The sequence below is a fragment of the Pleurodeles waltl genome, chromosome 10 (genome assembly GCF_031143425.1).
Source record: "Pleurodeles waltl isolate 20211129_DDA chromosome 10, aPleWal1.hap1.20221129, whole genome shotgun sequence".
Taxonomy (NCBI): Eukaryota; Metazoa; Chordata; class Amphibia; order Caudata; family Salamandridae; genus Pleurodeles; species Pleurodeles waltl.
The window spans coordinates 309,318,621-309,332,954 of NC_090449.1; the positions used below are offsets into that span (position 1 = coordinate 309,318,621).

General features: G+C 42.7%; 1 protein-coding gene across 6 annotated transcripts in view; it reads right to left on the bottom strand.

The window, feature by feature from the left end:
• The window catches only part of MGRN1 (mahogunin ring finger 1), a 321,313-nt gene that overhangs the window by 52,245 nt on the left and 254,734 nt on the right, over positions 1–14,334 (bottom strand). For 2 of the 6 annotated variants that reach the window (XR_011199103.1, XM_069210482.1), the window contains exon 17: positions 589–659. The exons of the other annotated variants lie outside the window; for them this stretch is intronic. Coding sequence is in view for 1 of the 2 variants with exons in the window: in XM_069210482.1 (XP_069066583.1) it covers positions 607–659 (53 nt within the window). In the remaining variant the exon portion in view is untranslated. The remainder of the gene's footprint in view (positions 1–588; positions 660–14,334) is intronic. 6 annotated transcript variants of the gene reach the window in all.

Genomic DNA, 14,334 nt, shown 5'->3' on the forward strand with positions numbered 1-14,334 from the left:
GTGTACCGCCAAATTCAGAGATGTGCAAATAACCACTACTTCTAAAATCCATAACTTATGCCCTTTTCGGAAATACATAGTTTTCATTGATACCTATTTTTCACTTTGTATTTTACCAAATGAATTGCTGTATGCCGGTATACAATGAAAACTCATTGCAAGGTGCAGCTCATTTATTGGCTCAAACACTTCATTGGTCCCATCTGCAGAGAAAAAAACAGATGCTTTCTTCAGCAATACATTTTTCCCATTCCCCCACCCCAAATTCTTTTTTTTAGATGTATTTTGGCTAATTTCTCTCTCTCCTTCAGGGGAACCCACAAACTCTGGGTACCTTTAGAATTCCCTGGATGTTGGAAAAAAAAGCGTGCAAATTTGGCGCGGATAGCTTATGTGGACACAAAGTTATGGGGGCCAAAGTGCGAACTACCCCAAATAGCCATAAAAGGGTCCAGCAGCTAAGGAGTTCAACTGGAATGCCCCAAAGACACTAGAAACTCTAAAATCTTCAGTTGACTCACTCAGAGTTGGCAGGTAGATGACATGGAGCCAGCTCAAATTTAATGCTTCCAAAACTGAAATACTCACATGTGGCGATTGGAAAAATTATGATCCACTCTGTGCCTGTCCTGACGACCTGGGACCACCTCCTAAAGTATCTAAAGTAAGAAATCTTGGAATTACCATGGACTCAAGATTGTCAAAGAATGCCAAAGTGGCAAATTAACAAGATCAAGCTTTGTTGCTATGAAAACTCCTCAACGCATCTTCTCCCTCCTGGGATTTCCACACAAGGTCCAGGCTACTATCTCTCTTATACTGTCTAAACTTGGTTACGCCAGTGGCCACTGCCATGGAACATCTTTATCAACTATGAAAAGACGACATTAGATTCAGAACTCTGCTGCCAAACTAATTCTACATGTAAAGCCACAAGCCCATATCTTCCATGTCTTGAGTGCCCTATATTGGTTACGGGTTGCCAGAAGATCCACCTTCAAACTTCTTTGTATCACCTACAAAGCAATACGTGGAACAGGACCACTTTTCCATCAGGAATAAAATCTCCAAGTACATTCAACTAAGGAACCTCCGCTCAAGATTTGCCCCTCACCTCAAAATCCCCCAATAAAATAAAAAATAAAAAAAAATAAAAAACATGTGGTACATCTTTCTCTGGTCAAGCAGCTAAACTATAAAAACAATTACCCCAAAACATAAGATTCTCAGATAACTACCTTATCTTCAGAAGACTACAAGAGCTGCCTCTTTCCTACAAAACCACCATACTCAAACACTAGTGTACAGCATATCACTGTGTAAATAAACGTTTAGAAGCTGACCGCATGTATCTAGATAAGTGATTATGATTTTTGAAAAGTGTAGACATTCTTTAGGTTTGCTTAACCAAAACATATTTTGCTTATGGTTATATACCTACCTATTATTCTATGTAGAACATGTATATAAGTCACTGCATAGTTTTCATACACGTTATTTGATTAGATGCTTATGGGTCTCTGTTTTATCTATCACAATATGTCAAAATTATCATAACTCTTATCTACAAGTGCTTCACTACTAAGCTATTAAGGAAAATCTAAAATGAAAAAATAAGTTATAAAAATACTCAAGTAAATTAGCGTAAAGTACAGCACACTTGAAAGTCAGTTTATAAATTACAACTTTAAATATATATATATTATCTTCCTTAGATATGTATACCACTCTTTGTGTATTTATTAATTTACTCCTACTGTAGAAGAAATAAAAAACCTGACTCTCTCCAATGCACTACGCTATGTCTCACTGTATACCTCTTACACTATAACTTCTACCTCCACTCTTTAACTCAGCCCAAACCTCATTCTGTTATTAGGATTGCCAAAATAACTTTCTAGACTGTTCTCTACTCTATCCTTTCTTGGATCACTCCAAACCTCATTTTACTACTATCATCTCCCAAACAAAGCTTTCTAAATTCTTCCCTCATGAATCCCTCCTTTGACTCATCCTAACCCTCATTTTACTACTAGGATCTCCCTAATCCCTTGCTATAGACTCTTCCCTCCTTCATTGCTCATTTTACTCATCCCAAACCTCATCTTACTACTATGATCTCCCAAATAACACTTTCTTACCTCTTCTATCACCACATTATCCAATTCAATCCAACTAACAGACTTACATGTCCACCCCTCAAATTAATTCATATTTTCCTATCCTAATCCTTTTTGGGTTCCATAGTGTGCTACTTGCTGAAAAGCACTTAGACGCCTCATCAGGGGTAGTAAGTACTATATAAATACACTTACAACTATGTTTGGGTGTGTCCAAAATAGTCACTTGTTTAATACATTGCTTTTCTGGAATAAGCTGAATAAGGATGAAAGAGTAGAAGAGAATGTGGCAAGTTTAGGAAAACTGGCAGTTGTTCGCAAAGTGGTGCATTGTGTGGAGAGCGCATTTAATATCTATTCCTTTTGAATTACAAAGATGATCTATTGTGGGAGGAGCTTTGGTTCAAAGATGACTTACCCCTGTCTGAAGTGTTGACAATTGCAAAACGTGCTCAGCATATGTTGGCATGTCCAAGATATTCAAAGATTCAAGTTTGAAGACCCAAGAACTCGTTAGTGTTGAGTGATTCAAAAGAAAAAAACGAGTAGGAACAATGAAGGGATGTTAAAATGAAGAGATGGGAAGTTCAAGGGTAAGTGTTTTAAGTGTGGTCAGTAAGGTCCTTATGGCCAACAACAGCTACTGTCCTGCTAAAAGGGCTACATGTAATAAATGTGGAAACAATGGCATTTCATTAACTGTTGTAGGTCATTTGTGCAAAACAGAAAAACTGTGGAGGTAAATGACAGTTAGGATGAGACTGATAAACAGTTGTTTAGTAAGGCATGTGCAAATCCATGTGAAGTGGCAAAGTTACATTGAGTGGGGGTGAGAATGTTTTTTGATTCGTGACCCAGATTGACGATAATATCCAAATAAACTTACGGCCATTTTGATGCTACTGATATGGATTTGAGAACTTTGGCTGTAAAACCTGGTGGCTATGGTGGTCAAGAATTCCTGATGTGTGGTTATTTGTGTGCTACTCTAGAGGTTAAGGATAGGGCATAAAAAGGAAAGGTTTATGTGCCTGAAAGAGTAGATGATATATTGGGTTCACCTGTGCAAAAGGACCTTGGTGTGTATCTTGATCCCAATAGGCACACACAAGTACTGGTAGTGGAAGATGGTTGTGTAAACACTGTAGGTAGGTTTCATGAACTTTTTCGTGATATTACTTGTTTAAGATCCTATGAGCATAAAATAAAACTTAAGTGTGGTGCTGAACCAGTTATTTCCGTTGTAAGAACATTACCAGTTGGTGTGCATGATAAGGTTAATATAGATTTGGATAATCTAGTTGAGTAAAGTGTGATTGTGCCTGAGGTTAGTGAGTGGTTGGTTCCAGTTATTGTGTAGACCTGAGTGCAATGAATAAGCGTTTGGTTGTTTATCGTCATCCTATAATCAACATGTCTGAGCCACTGAATTTGGTAGATGGGGCCAAGCATTATTCAACTTTGGACTTGGCTTCGCTGATCATCAGGTGCAAGTGCATAAAGATTCTTAAGATCTTACGGCGTTGATTACCCCATTTGGTATGTATTCATTTATAAGCATGCCTTTTGGATTGGTTTCGGCCACATCCGTCTTTCAAAGGAAAATAGAAAGATTACTGGAAGGTATAGGTGGAGTAACATGCTATCCAGATGATGTTTTTGTATGTGGTAATACGCAGGAGGAACATAATGAAAGGTTAAGACAAGTGCTGTCATTTTTCCAAGAAAAAGGTTTAACGCTGAGGGCTGTGAAGTGCAAGTTCGGGGGTAAGTGAAATTTGTTATCTGGGTCACATGTCTGTAGATGGGGTTTGTCTAAGAAGGAAATGATGGATATGAATATCAAGATTTCTTTACCTGGGAACAAAGTTATTGTCCTATTTTAGAATGCTAAAGTTTTATAATCAGTTAATTCCAGGGTTATCTGAAAAGACTCAAAGTATGAGGAAATTGCTTAATAAAAGAAGTTCTGTTTGACTGGACGGATGAATGAGAGGCAGAACTTTGAAGCTAAGAAATGTGCAAGAGGTCCCTAATTTGCAGGTTTTTGTTCCGGGGAGAGGCACTTATGGTGTTACAGACGTGAGCATGAAAGGTAATTGAGCTGTGCATAAGGTACAGTGTGAGGAGTAACAGCTACTTTTTCAGAGGAACCAGAAATATGTTTTTCAGTCATTAGGAGAGAAGCTCTTGCGGAGCACTAGGCCTTAAAGAATTTAAGGCATGTTTATGGCCTGATTTGTTTGTGGTGAAGACTGATCACAAGCCTTTAACAGAGATTTTCATGAAAAAAGGACTTAATACTGTGTCTGTGAGTATACGCTGTTGGGGCATTGAGCTACAAGAGTTTTCACTTGAATTTCAACATAGTCTTGGTGTACACAACTATGCGGCTGACTGTCAAGATTAGTGGGAACTGAGCAGGAAGATGGTAGTCAGGAAGAATGATTTGAGGAGTTAAATGTATATGTTGCTACTGGAAGGAGTGAATTTGGTGAGTGAATGGAAGAGGAAATTAATAGAAGTCTGTAAAATGTGATATTATGAATAAATTAAGACAGGATTGGAACAAAGTTTGGAAGGAAAGTTTCAAAGCGTTTTGGAATGTTTCAGAGGAATTAAGTGAAAATATTGGGTTGTAGTTCAGGGGTTGACCACAAATTCCTTCTAAAAGCCCGAAGAACAGGATTATGAAACTAGTCCACACCAGACATTTAGGTTTCATAAAAACTAAAGATAGATCAGACAGCATTATTGGTGGCCTGGACTCAATGTCTTGGTGGAGCGCTTGGTGTGAAACTGCATTAATTGTTGTAGTAGTGATAATATCTTAGGGTTAAAAAAACAGCTGAGGCCAAATAGGCATTTGTCAAATGCTCCTTGGGAGGAGGTTGTGACAGACATCATGGGCCCTATTCAAGGGGACCATGATACTACTGATGTGATCGTGCTAAAAGATCTGTTTTCAAAGTGGCCTGAGATCAGATATGTCATTGATATTTCTACAAAGGGTGTAATAAGGTTCCTAGGAGAACTGTTTATGAAAAAAGGGTATTATAAATCTTTGATATCCGACAATTAGGTGCAATTCTGTTAGAAAGAAACTGAAGGATAATTGGAAAAACATGGGGTTTTGCACCAGAAATTAGTGCTTTACCATCCAGATTTGAATGGTGCTGTTGAGCCATTTAACAGGAACTTAGTGTAAGGAATTCAGATTTCATGATGAATAAGATGTCTTGAAAAGATGAGATAAAAAAAGGACTGAGTATCACGTGTCAACGGGGCAACTCTCATTTTGAACTATTTAGGGGAAGGAAACCAAGCAAATGTCTTTAACCTTGGTGGATGGTGTGATGTAAAGGGTATGTGGATAATGTAAATGATGGGTTCTATAAGGAAAAGGAAAAGGCACGTCAAGATAAGACTAAAGAAAGATATGATCAAGATGTTGCCACCGATATCCCAAGTTTGCAGCTAGAAGATTGGGTGAAGATTAAAACACTAGTAGGCCATGCATCACAATCTAGATTTTCTAAGCCAAAGCCAGTTCTGTCAAGACAAATGATAAGTGAATTTGGAATTTGAATAGGATATTCACGTCGGGAACAATATGTGCATCAGAGGAATGATGGAGCACACTTGGACCTTTGTTGAGTGCAGTTGGGCCAAGTTATGGGTTTAATCTGGAGGGTTTTCGAAATAGAAGTTTTAGGAAAACCAAGAGTCTTGCTTATTTGAAACATTTTATACAAAGTTAACGTCTAATAAAAAAAATATACACAGTATGTGGGCTTCCATTTGATCATAGAATGTGGATGCTCAAGGATTTTTCTTACGGGAAATCCTCCTATTGCAAATTTCTTGCTGTATATATTTTGGTTGTGTCTTTATATTAAAGAAATTACTGTGGGGCGCCAGTGGCGAGGTCTGTATTCAATAAAGATTGTGCCTTAAATGGTGAAGATTCGTGGATTTATGTCCAACATCACAGCCTTACAACAAACTGCATATAGAGAAAGGGAAACCTTGATCACTAATTTCCAAGAATCATAATCCAGTACTGGCTGGATATTTCAGTCATACTATGCAGATAAATTACCTGACATCATAGAATGAAGTAATGCTATGTCATGTTTTATAATTGAAAACCACATAACGGGCCACAGTGTACTGATATTGATGAAGCATTGACAAATAATTATAATCATTCGGAAAAGCAGTTAAATAATCAAGTGCCAGCAAAGCGGGTGGTCAGAAGTGGTAATAAAGTAATAAGCAAGCAAATCTAAAAATCACCATGAAAAATATAAATTCTATTAATAAAAAAATACACTATCTCCTGGGAGACCAATACAAATTATGGATTTAAACATGTAAGAAGGCCTCCAAAAAACAGAGCGTTAGCATTGATCATTTAAATATTTTTAGGGGGATCCATATGATCAACAATGTTGAACACTAGCGATAGTTGGAAAAGAAAAGGGACAGATGCCTGGCCCTCCTCATTTGCTAAGCGTAGGCCCATCAGTTTAAATGTGCAGGTACTGGCATGTACTTCTGTAGTTCGGAAGGTCTGAGTATGTAGCGGCATTTCTCAAAAGCCAGAACAACCTCAGATCCTAACTGGTTCTGGGGCATCAATGCAAGCTCAGGAGTACTATTAAAGGTGAAGAACAGTGTACATCAAACTACTCCTAGTACTCAAGAATATGAGATACCATTAAACAGATTTTAAAAGCCTTTTTTTGCCATTTAGGTACATTTGGGGTATCAAATATTTAATACACCTTGTACTGTACAAGTAAAACACTAATTTGTTCAAACATACAGGAGATACAATGTACTAATGAGACTTCAAAGAACAAGTTTGGTTCAAATGAACAAAAATTATGAGGCCAGCAGGGCACACCTGGATAACTGCATCGCTGTACAGAGTGCATTCCTTCTGAATCTAATTAGACTGCCAGTGATTAAGGAGTTTCAAGAAAAAGCAGAGAGAATGTTAGAAACAGTGAGAAAAAATGGCCTCACTCCAGAACCAATAATATTCGTAGACCATGAGGTATGGGGCGATGTAATTATTTCCCCAAGAAAACTCAACTAGGGAAGCATGAATTACAGCCCAGATCCTCTCCTCCCTTCTTTCCCACTGCTAGCGTGATAAGTCCCCTGCCGATATGCTGCCGACCCTTTCTGAAACAGCAATGCCTGCTTTATGGTACTTGAAAACATTTCTGTAACAGGGTCAAAATGTCATAACTAACAGTGAAGTGATTCTGGTGATCTGGTTGTTTTTTTCCAGTGTGCAAGTTTAAATGTAGTAAAACAACCTGACAGTCTATGTTGTTACTTGAAGCGGGTCATGTTCATCCATTTAACGTCTTCTACTGATTTAATCTGTGGTCTATGCAGAACTTGTTGTCAAGAATGGCTCTTAAAAATTAAACTTCTTGAGTTAGAACCAGTTAGAATTTCAGTTGTATGACAAGCAGCCAAATATCAGCACCCTCAGGTGTTTCCCCTGCCAGAAGCATCCAACTGCTGAATTTTTCTAAAACATGCAAGAACACAAGATAAGGTTAGATTGAAGCCCCATGACAAGGGGAAGAGGGTGGGTCATATGTGAATCTATGAAAAGTGTCAATGCTGGAGAACCGGAGTCACGAGTAACTGTTTTCCTTCTTCAGTATTGCATCTTTCAAAGATTCACTTATGTGAATTAAGAATATCATAGCAGTACACAAGGTAAAAACAGCAGACGATGGCCATGTGGCTTACCATATTTAAAAAGGTTATGGAACACAGCCCTCCAAACTGCACTATCCTCATAAAAATCCACATCTGTGCTATAATGATTCGCGAAAATGTGTCTAGTCCTCAATGACAGCAGTGCAAATGTCCTTCAGAGAAAGTCTTGCAAAAAGAGCTCTGATGAGAACTGATCTTGTCGGAGACTTAATAATGAGCTCAGAGGATTCCATGATGCATGCAACTGCCCATCTTGCAAAAGTCTGTTTTGTAACTGGACCTCCTTTATTTATTGTTCCAAAGCCTACTAATAGCTGTTCTGTTTTTTCTAAAAGTCTCTCTGGCCTGTAAGTAGAACTTAAAACACCTTGTGACATCCAGGGAGTGCAATGATCCCTACCATGCAAGAGGACATTAGGCACAGCAGCCTCAGAGTCATTCTCACTGAAATCCAGGATAGCTGTATTCATCAGTATAATAGCCTGAATTTCCTGGACTCGACGCTCCGGAGGATAGGCCCGAGCTGCACTCTGTCCGGAACAGCTGCAAAGAAAGGGAGTGTCAGAGAGGGAATCAGGTGTGACTTTGGCATGTTTATAGTGACCCCCAGCAAATGCAGGAGCCATTGAGAGCATCTTGAACTTCTCCTTCTTGAGAGACTGAAGGACTAGGATGGGGAAAGAACGTTGTCCTTTTTGGGAACCAGTGTCAGCAATAGCAACCACAGCAGTGTCTGGCACAGGAACCCTCTCTATGGCTCGATCAGCCAGGAGAGTTGTAACTTTCTCGCAGAGAAGGGACAAATGATCCTTTGCCATCCGATCGGAGGAAGGTGGTGTGGATGGAGAGGTAGTTTTGAAGGGGAGGAAGTAGCCCCTTCGGACTATCTGCAAAACCCACCTGTCTGACGTAATGGATTGGCAGCGCAGCAGTGCAGCAGGTGTAGGTAAATCTGGCAACCAACTGGCTAATGGTTTGGGAGTGTCTGACAGGGAGGCTGCTGCAGAGGAGGGGCTTGTGGACTGACCAGACCGCTGGTCTCCTGACCCACGAGATCGGTGGGTCATGCATCCTCGGCTATGCAGAGATGGGGCAGAGTGCGCAGCTCAGTGGCTGAACGGAAATGGGTGCTGTTGGAGACCCCTTACGTAGCCACAAAAGTCAGATTTGGCGTATGAGGGACCGCTGCGAGGCCCAAGGATCTGGCCATAGCCAAAGAATCCTTGAAGTGCATGAGTGCCATCAAAGAGAATGTTCATCAAAGAAGCTTCGACAGCCCCCGAAAAGCCTGATTTCCTCAGCTAGGCGAGGTGCCTCAGGGCCACGATCGAAGAAACTGCTCTGCCCAGCTAGTCAATAGTCTCCAGTCTGCAACAAATTGTGAACTTTGTCAGGTCTCTCCTATCAGCACCATCTAGAGAGAGTACAGCCTGAACCTCGTCCGGGAACTGTGGCAGCACTTGCGCAACCATATGCCACAGCATGTGGGAATAAAGGCCCAAAAGGCATACGGTGTTCACGGTCTGCAATGCAAAATTGGCTAAAGAAAACTTCTTCCCAAGTGAGTACAACCTTTGGGATTCCCTAATCTGGGAGTGGAAGGGAACGCGCCATAGGAGGTAGAGGCCTAGCCTACCAAGCTCTCAGGGGTGGGGTGTTGCGCCAAGAAACTTGGGTCCCCAGTTGCATGGCGAAGGTGGCAGGCAATCGTCCTGTTCACAGAAGCCCCTGTGCTGGCTTTGGACCAGGTACCCAGTAGGACAGTGGTTCCCAACCTGTGGTCCGGGGACCCCTGGGGGTCCACATAGCCTTCTCAGGGGGTCCACAAGAGCTTAGAAAATTAAAAAATATTAATACATATTGACAAATTAGGTCCCAAGCTTCCAGTAGTGACTTAGGCGGGGTTCCCAGGATTCCAATGATGATTCAGTGGGGGTCCAGGGTTCCATTAATATTAAAGTGGGGGTCCACAGAAATCAAAAGCTTGGACACCACTGCAGTAGGATATCAGTGATGGCATCATTGAACCAGAGCAGAGGTTCTGATGAGGAAGCTCCCTGTTGCAGCACCTCTGTCAGGAGGTTAGTCTTGATGGACACCGAAGGCAGTTGAAGGTCTAGGAACTCGGCTGCTCTCCTCGCCACCATAGCATAAGAAGCTCCCTCCTCCATAGCCACGGCAGGGGCAAAGGCATGCCAGTATCTGGAGAGGTATTCAGTCCTGGGGTTGTGATTGGTGGATAGGGCTGAGAATCTGATTGGTTGCTGGTTCTGGGGCTGGCGTTGTGATTGGTGGATAGGGCTGAGAATCTGATTGGATGATGGTTCTAGGGCTGGGGTTGAGATTGTCAGGATTAGGGGTATGAATGGTGATTAGGGCTGGGTCTCCCACTGGTTGTTAGAATCAGGGTTACAAATCTGATTGGTTAGGGTTAGGACTAGGTTTCTTTTGGCCAGTAGGGCTATTTAAGCCTATAACTCAGGGCGTCTCAGCCTGGGTGGAGAGGACAAGGGCGGAGAGGACAAGGGTAGCTGCCTGTTTGGGCCTGTTCGGGACTAGTAGGACTTAGGGCCTAGGGCCAGAAATGCTGCCCAATTCTCAACTGACCAGAAATGATTTTACTCCCTACACATCCATCAACATGCAAACACATTATCTGCAAAGACATCCAACTCATGCATCACAAACTGACAGCAGACAGACTGCAATGTTCCATCATCCAACACAATACCCATTATACAACACATATACACATATCCTTCACAACTACAACAAACACCTGCATTCTCACAGCAACCACTACTCTGCCCACTCCCACTAACACAACCTGCCATCACCACACAACACAAAACCACACTATACATTTCTTTCAGCCTTCCAGATACACACTTCCTGTCCATACAAACCAACAACACTATCCTCTGTTTGCTCCATACAGACCACCTTTCATCATAATCTCCAAATCCAGCTTTCCAACACACCATCCACAAACACCCTTCCCCTCTCTTCACCAATTAAACACAACCATACAATCCCCACATTCCACCACATATATCACCTCTTCCAGTCATCCCAACTAACACAAACTCCCCTGACACACATCCATCCTCTTACACACCTCAAACATTAATCTCCAAAACACATCAACACCCCCTGTAACACTGTAATCCCACTCACCAGCACTAACTCACATACAAATCCCTCACCGAAAACTATATCAATATCCCCTCTCACTATTCCACAAAAACAATACAGACCACACACATCAGCACATCAAATCAACACAAACTTTCATTATACTTATCGTCACACCCACTCCCACCCTCAGGACTACACAAAGAATACAAGTCCCGTCCTATCTTTACCCATACATTCTCAGTCTTCACAAACACCTACCACAAGCACCCCAACCCAGCAACGTTCATTCATTCGCCTCTCCTCCATTGCACAATTTAGAACCTTACATCATGATCCACATGCTGCTCCACCACCCCTAATCCATACTCTATCCACACTAAACAGACGCAAACAAAATAAACAACATGCCACTCTTAACAACCTCGCATCCCCTTGTCTATTACATAATAAGATTACCCTACAAAAAACAGTATACTCTTCATGTCTCTCTCAGCCACCAAGTCCACCTCCCACACACACAGACCCAACAAAATGCCTCCTTAACCTGCTGGAAGAGGAACACTATATTGAAAAACAGGACTATTGTGAGCCTCACACAGTTATCACAACTAACAACACACCTGCTTCAAGCTCAAATTATACTGCTTACCCTTCTCCTAAACAAAACAACACTGCCACTAACATACTTTTTCTAAACTGCCAGCTCATAAATGCTCAATCACTCTCAAAAAACGAACACCACATCTACGATCTGCTCACAGACACACAATCTGACCTACTATTCATAATAGAATCATGGTTGGGAGATGACATGGCCCCAGTGTTGCACGAAAACCTTCCTCCTGGCTATCAAACCATCACACAAAACCGTGTAGGCAAGAGAGGAGGTGGACTAGCTACTATATTCAAACAGGCAATAAATCTCAGTAAAACAGACATTTCCATACAAGGTTGTGAAGCCCTCCTCACCAGATGCCACCATACTCCAACTTTCTCCTGTAACTTTCTCCTCCTTTACAGACCTCCACCTAACAACTCAACATTCCCAGATGCTTTTCTAGATACAGTCTCAAACCTTATTACACTATACTCCAACCTATGCATTCTTGGGGACCTAAACATTTGGTTTGACAAACCCAATATGCCCCATTCCAAAGCGATCACCACTGGCCTAGTCGCATTGAACCTACATCAGATTGTACACAATCCCACACACATCGTTGGACACATCCTAAATGTCATTTTTGCTAATCCTGAACTAGTTACCGTTCATAGCATCATGCCAATCACATGGTCAGACCACCATTTGATAACTTTCCAACACAAAACTCGACGAATCAACACACCCCACAACTACTTACATACATGCACCTATCGACCATGGAGCAAACTCAATTTTGATGTCTTAGAAACACAACTAACAGCCAACATGTAGGACGTTGGCTCTGTATGTGCTATTTCAAAGTAAGGAATAGCATGCACAGAGTCCAAGGGTTCCCCTTAGAGGTAAAATAGTGGTAAAAATAGATAATACTAATGCTCTATTTTGTGGTAGTGTGGTCGAGCAGTAGGCTTATCCAAGGAGTAGTGTTAAGCATTTGTTGTACATACACATAGACAATAAATGAGGTACACACACTCAGAGACAAATCCAGCCAATAGGTTTTGTTATAGAAAAATATCTTTTCTTAGTTTATTTTAAGAACCACAGGTTCAAATTTAACATGTAATATCTTGTTTGAAAGGTATTGCAGGTAAGTACATTAGGAACTTTGAATCATTTCAATTGCATGTATACTTTTCAAGTTATTCACAAATAGCTACTTTAAAAGTGGACACAGTGCAATTTTCACAGTTCCTGGGGGAGGTAGGTTTTTGTTAGTTTTACCAGGTAAGTAAGACACTTACAGGGTTCAGTTCTTGGTCCAAGGTAGCCCACCGTTGGGGGTTCAGAGCAACCCCAAAGTCACCACACCAGCAGCTCAGGGCCGGTCAGGTGCAGAGTTCAAAGTGGTGCCCAAAACGCATAGGCTAGAATGGAGAGAAGGGGGTGCCCCGGTTCCGGTCTGCTTGCAGGTAAGTACCCGCGTCTTCGGAGGGCAGACCAGGGGGGTTTTGTAGGGCACCGGGGGGGACACAAGCCCACACAGAAATTTCACCCTCAGCAGCGCGGGGGCGGCCGGGTGCAGTGTAGAAACAAGCGTCGGGTTTGCAATGTTAGTCTATGAGAGATCAACGGATCTCTTCAGCGCTGCAGGCAGGCAAGGGGGGGCTTCCTCGGGGAAACCTCCACTTGGGCAAGGGAGAGGGACACCTGGGGGTCACTTCTCCAGTGAAAGTCCGGTCCTTCAGGTCCTGGGGGCTGCGGGTGCAGGGTCTTTTCCAGGCGTCGGGACTTAGGTTTCAGAGAGTCGCGGTCAGGGGAAGCCTCGGGATTCCCTCTGCAGGCGGCGCTGTGGGGGCTCAGGGGGGACAGGTTTTGGTACTCACAGTCGTAGAGTAGTCCGGGGGTCCTCCCTGAGGTGTTGGTTCTCCACCAGCCGAGTCGGGGTCGCCGGGTGCAGTGTTGCAAGTCTCACGCTTCTTGCGGGGAGATTGCAGGGTCTTTAAAGCTGCTCCTTGAAACAAAGTTGCAGTCTTTTTGGAGCAGGTCCGCTGTCCTCGGGAGTTTCTTGTCTTTTTCGAAGCAGGGCAGTCCTCAGAGGAGTCAGAGGTCGCTGGTCCCTTGGAAGGCGTCGCTGGAGCAGAGTTCTTTGGAAGGCAGGAGACAGGCCGGTGAGTTTCTGGAGCCAAGGCAGTTGTCGTCTTCTGGTCTTCCTCTGCAGGGGTTTTCAGCTAGGCAGTCCTTCTTCTTGTAGTTGCAGGAATCTAATTTTTCTAGGGTTCAGGGTAGCCCTTAAATACTAAATTTAAGGGCGTGTTTAGGTCTGGGGGTTAGTAGCCAATGGCTACTAGCCCTGAGGGTGGGTACACCCTCTTTGTGCCTCCTCCCAAGGGGAGGGGGTCACAATCCTAACCCTATTGGGGGAATCCTCCATCTGCAAGATGGAGGATTTCTAAAAGTTAGAGTCACTTCAGCTCAGGACACCTTAGGGGCTGTCCTGACTGGCCAGTGACTCCTCCTTGTTGCTTTCTTTGTTCCCTCCAGCCTTGCCGCCAAAAGTGGGGGCCGTGGCCGGAGGGGGCGGGCAACTCCACTAAGCTGGAGTGCCCTGCTGGGCTGTGACAAAGGGGTGAGCCTTTGAGGCTCACCGCCAGGTGTCACAGCTCCTGCCTGGGGGAGGTGTTAGCATCTCCACCCAGTGCAGGCTTTGTTACTGGCCTC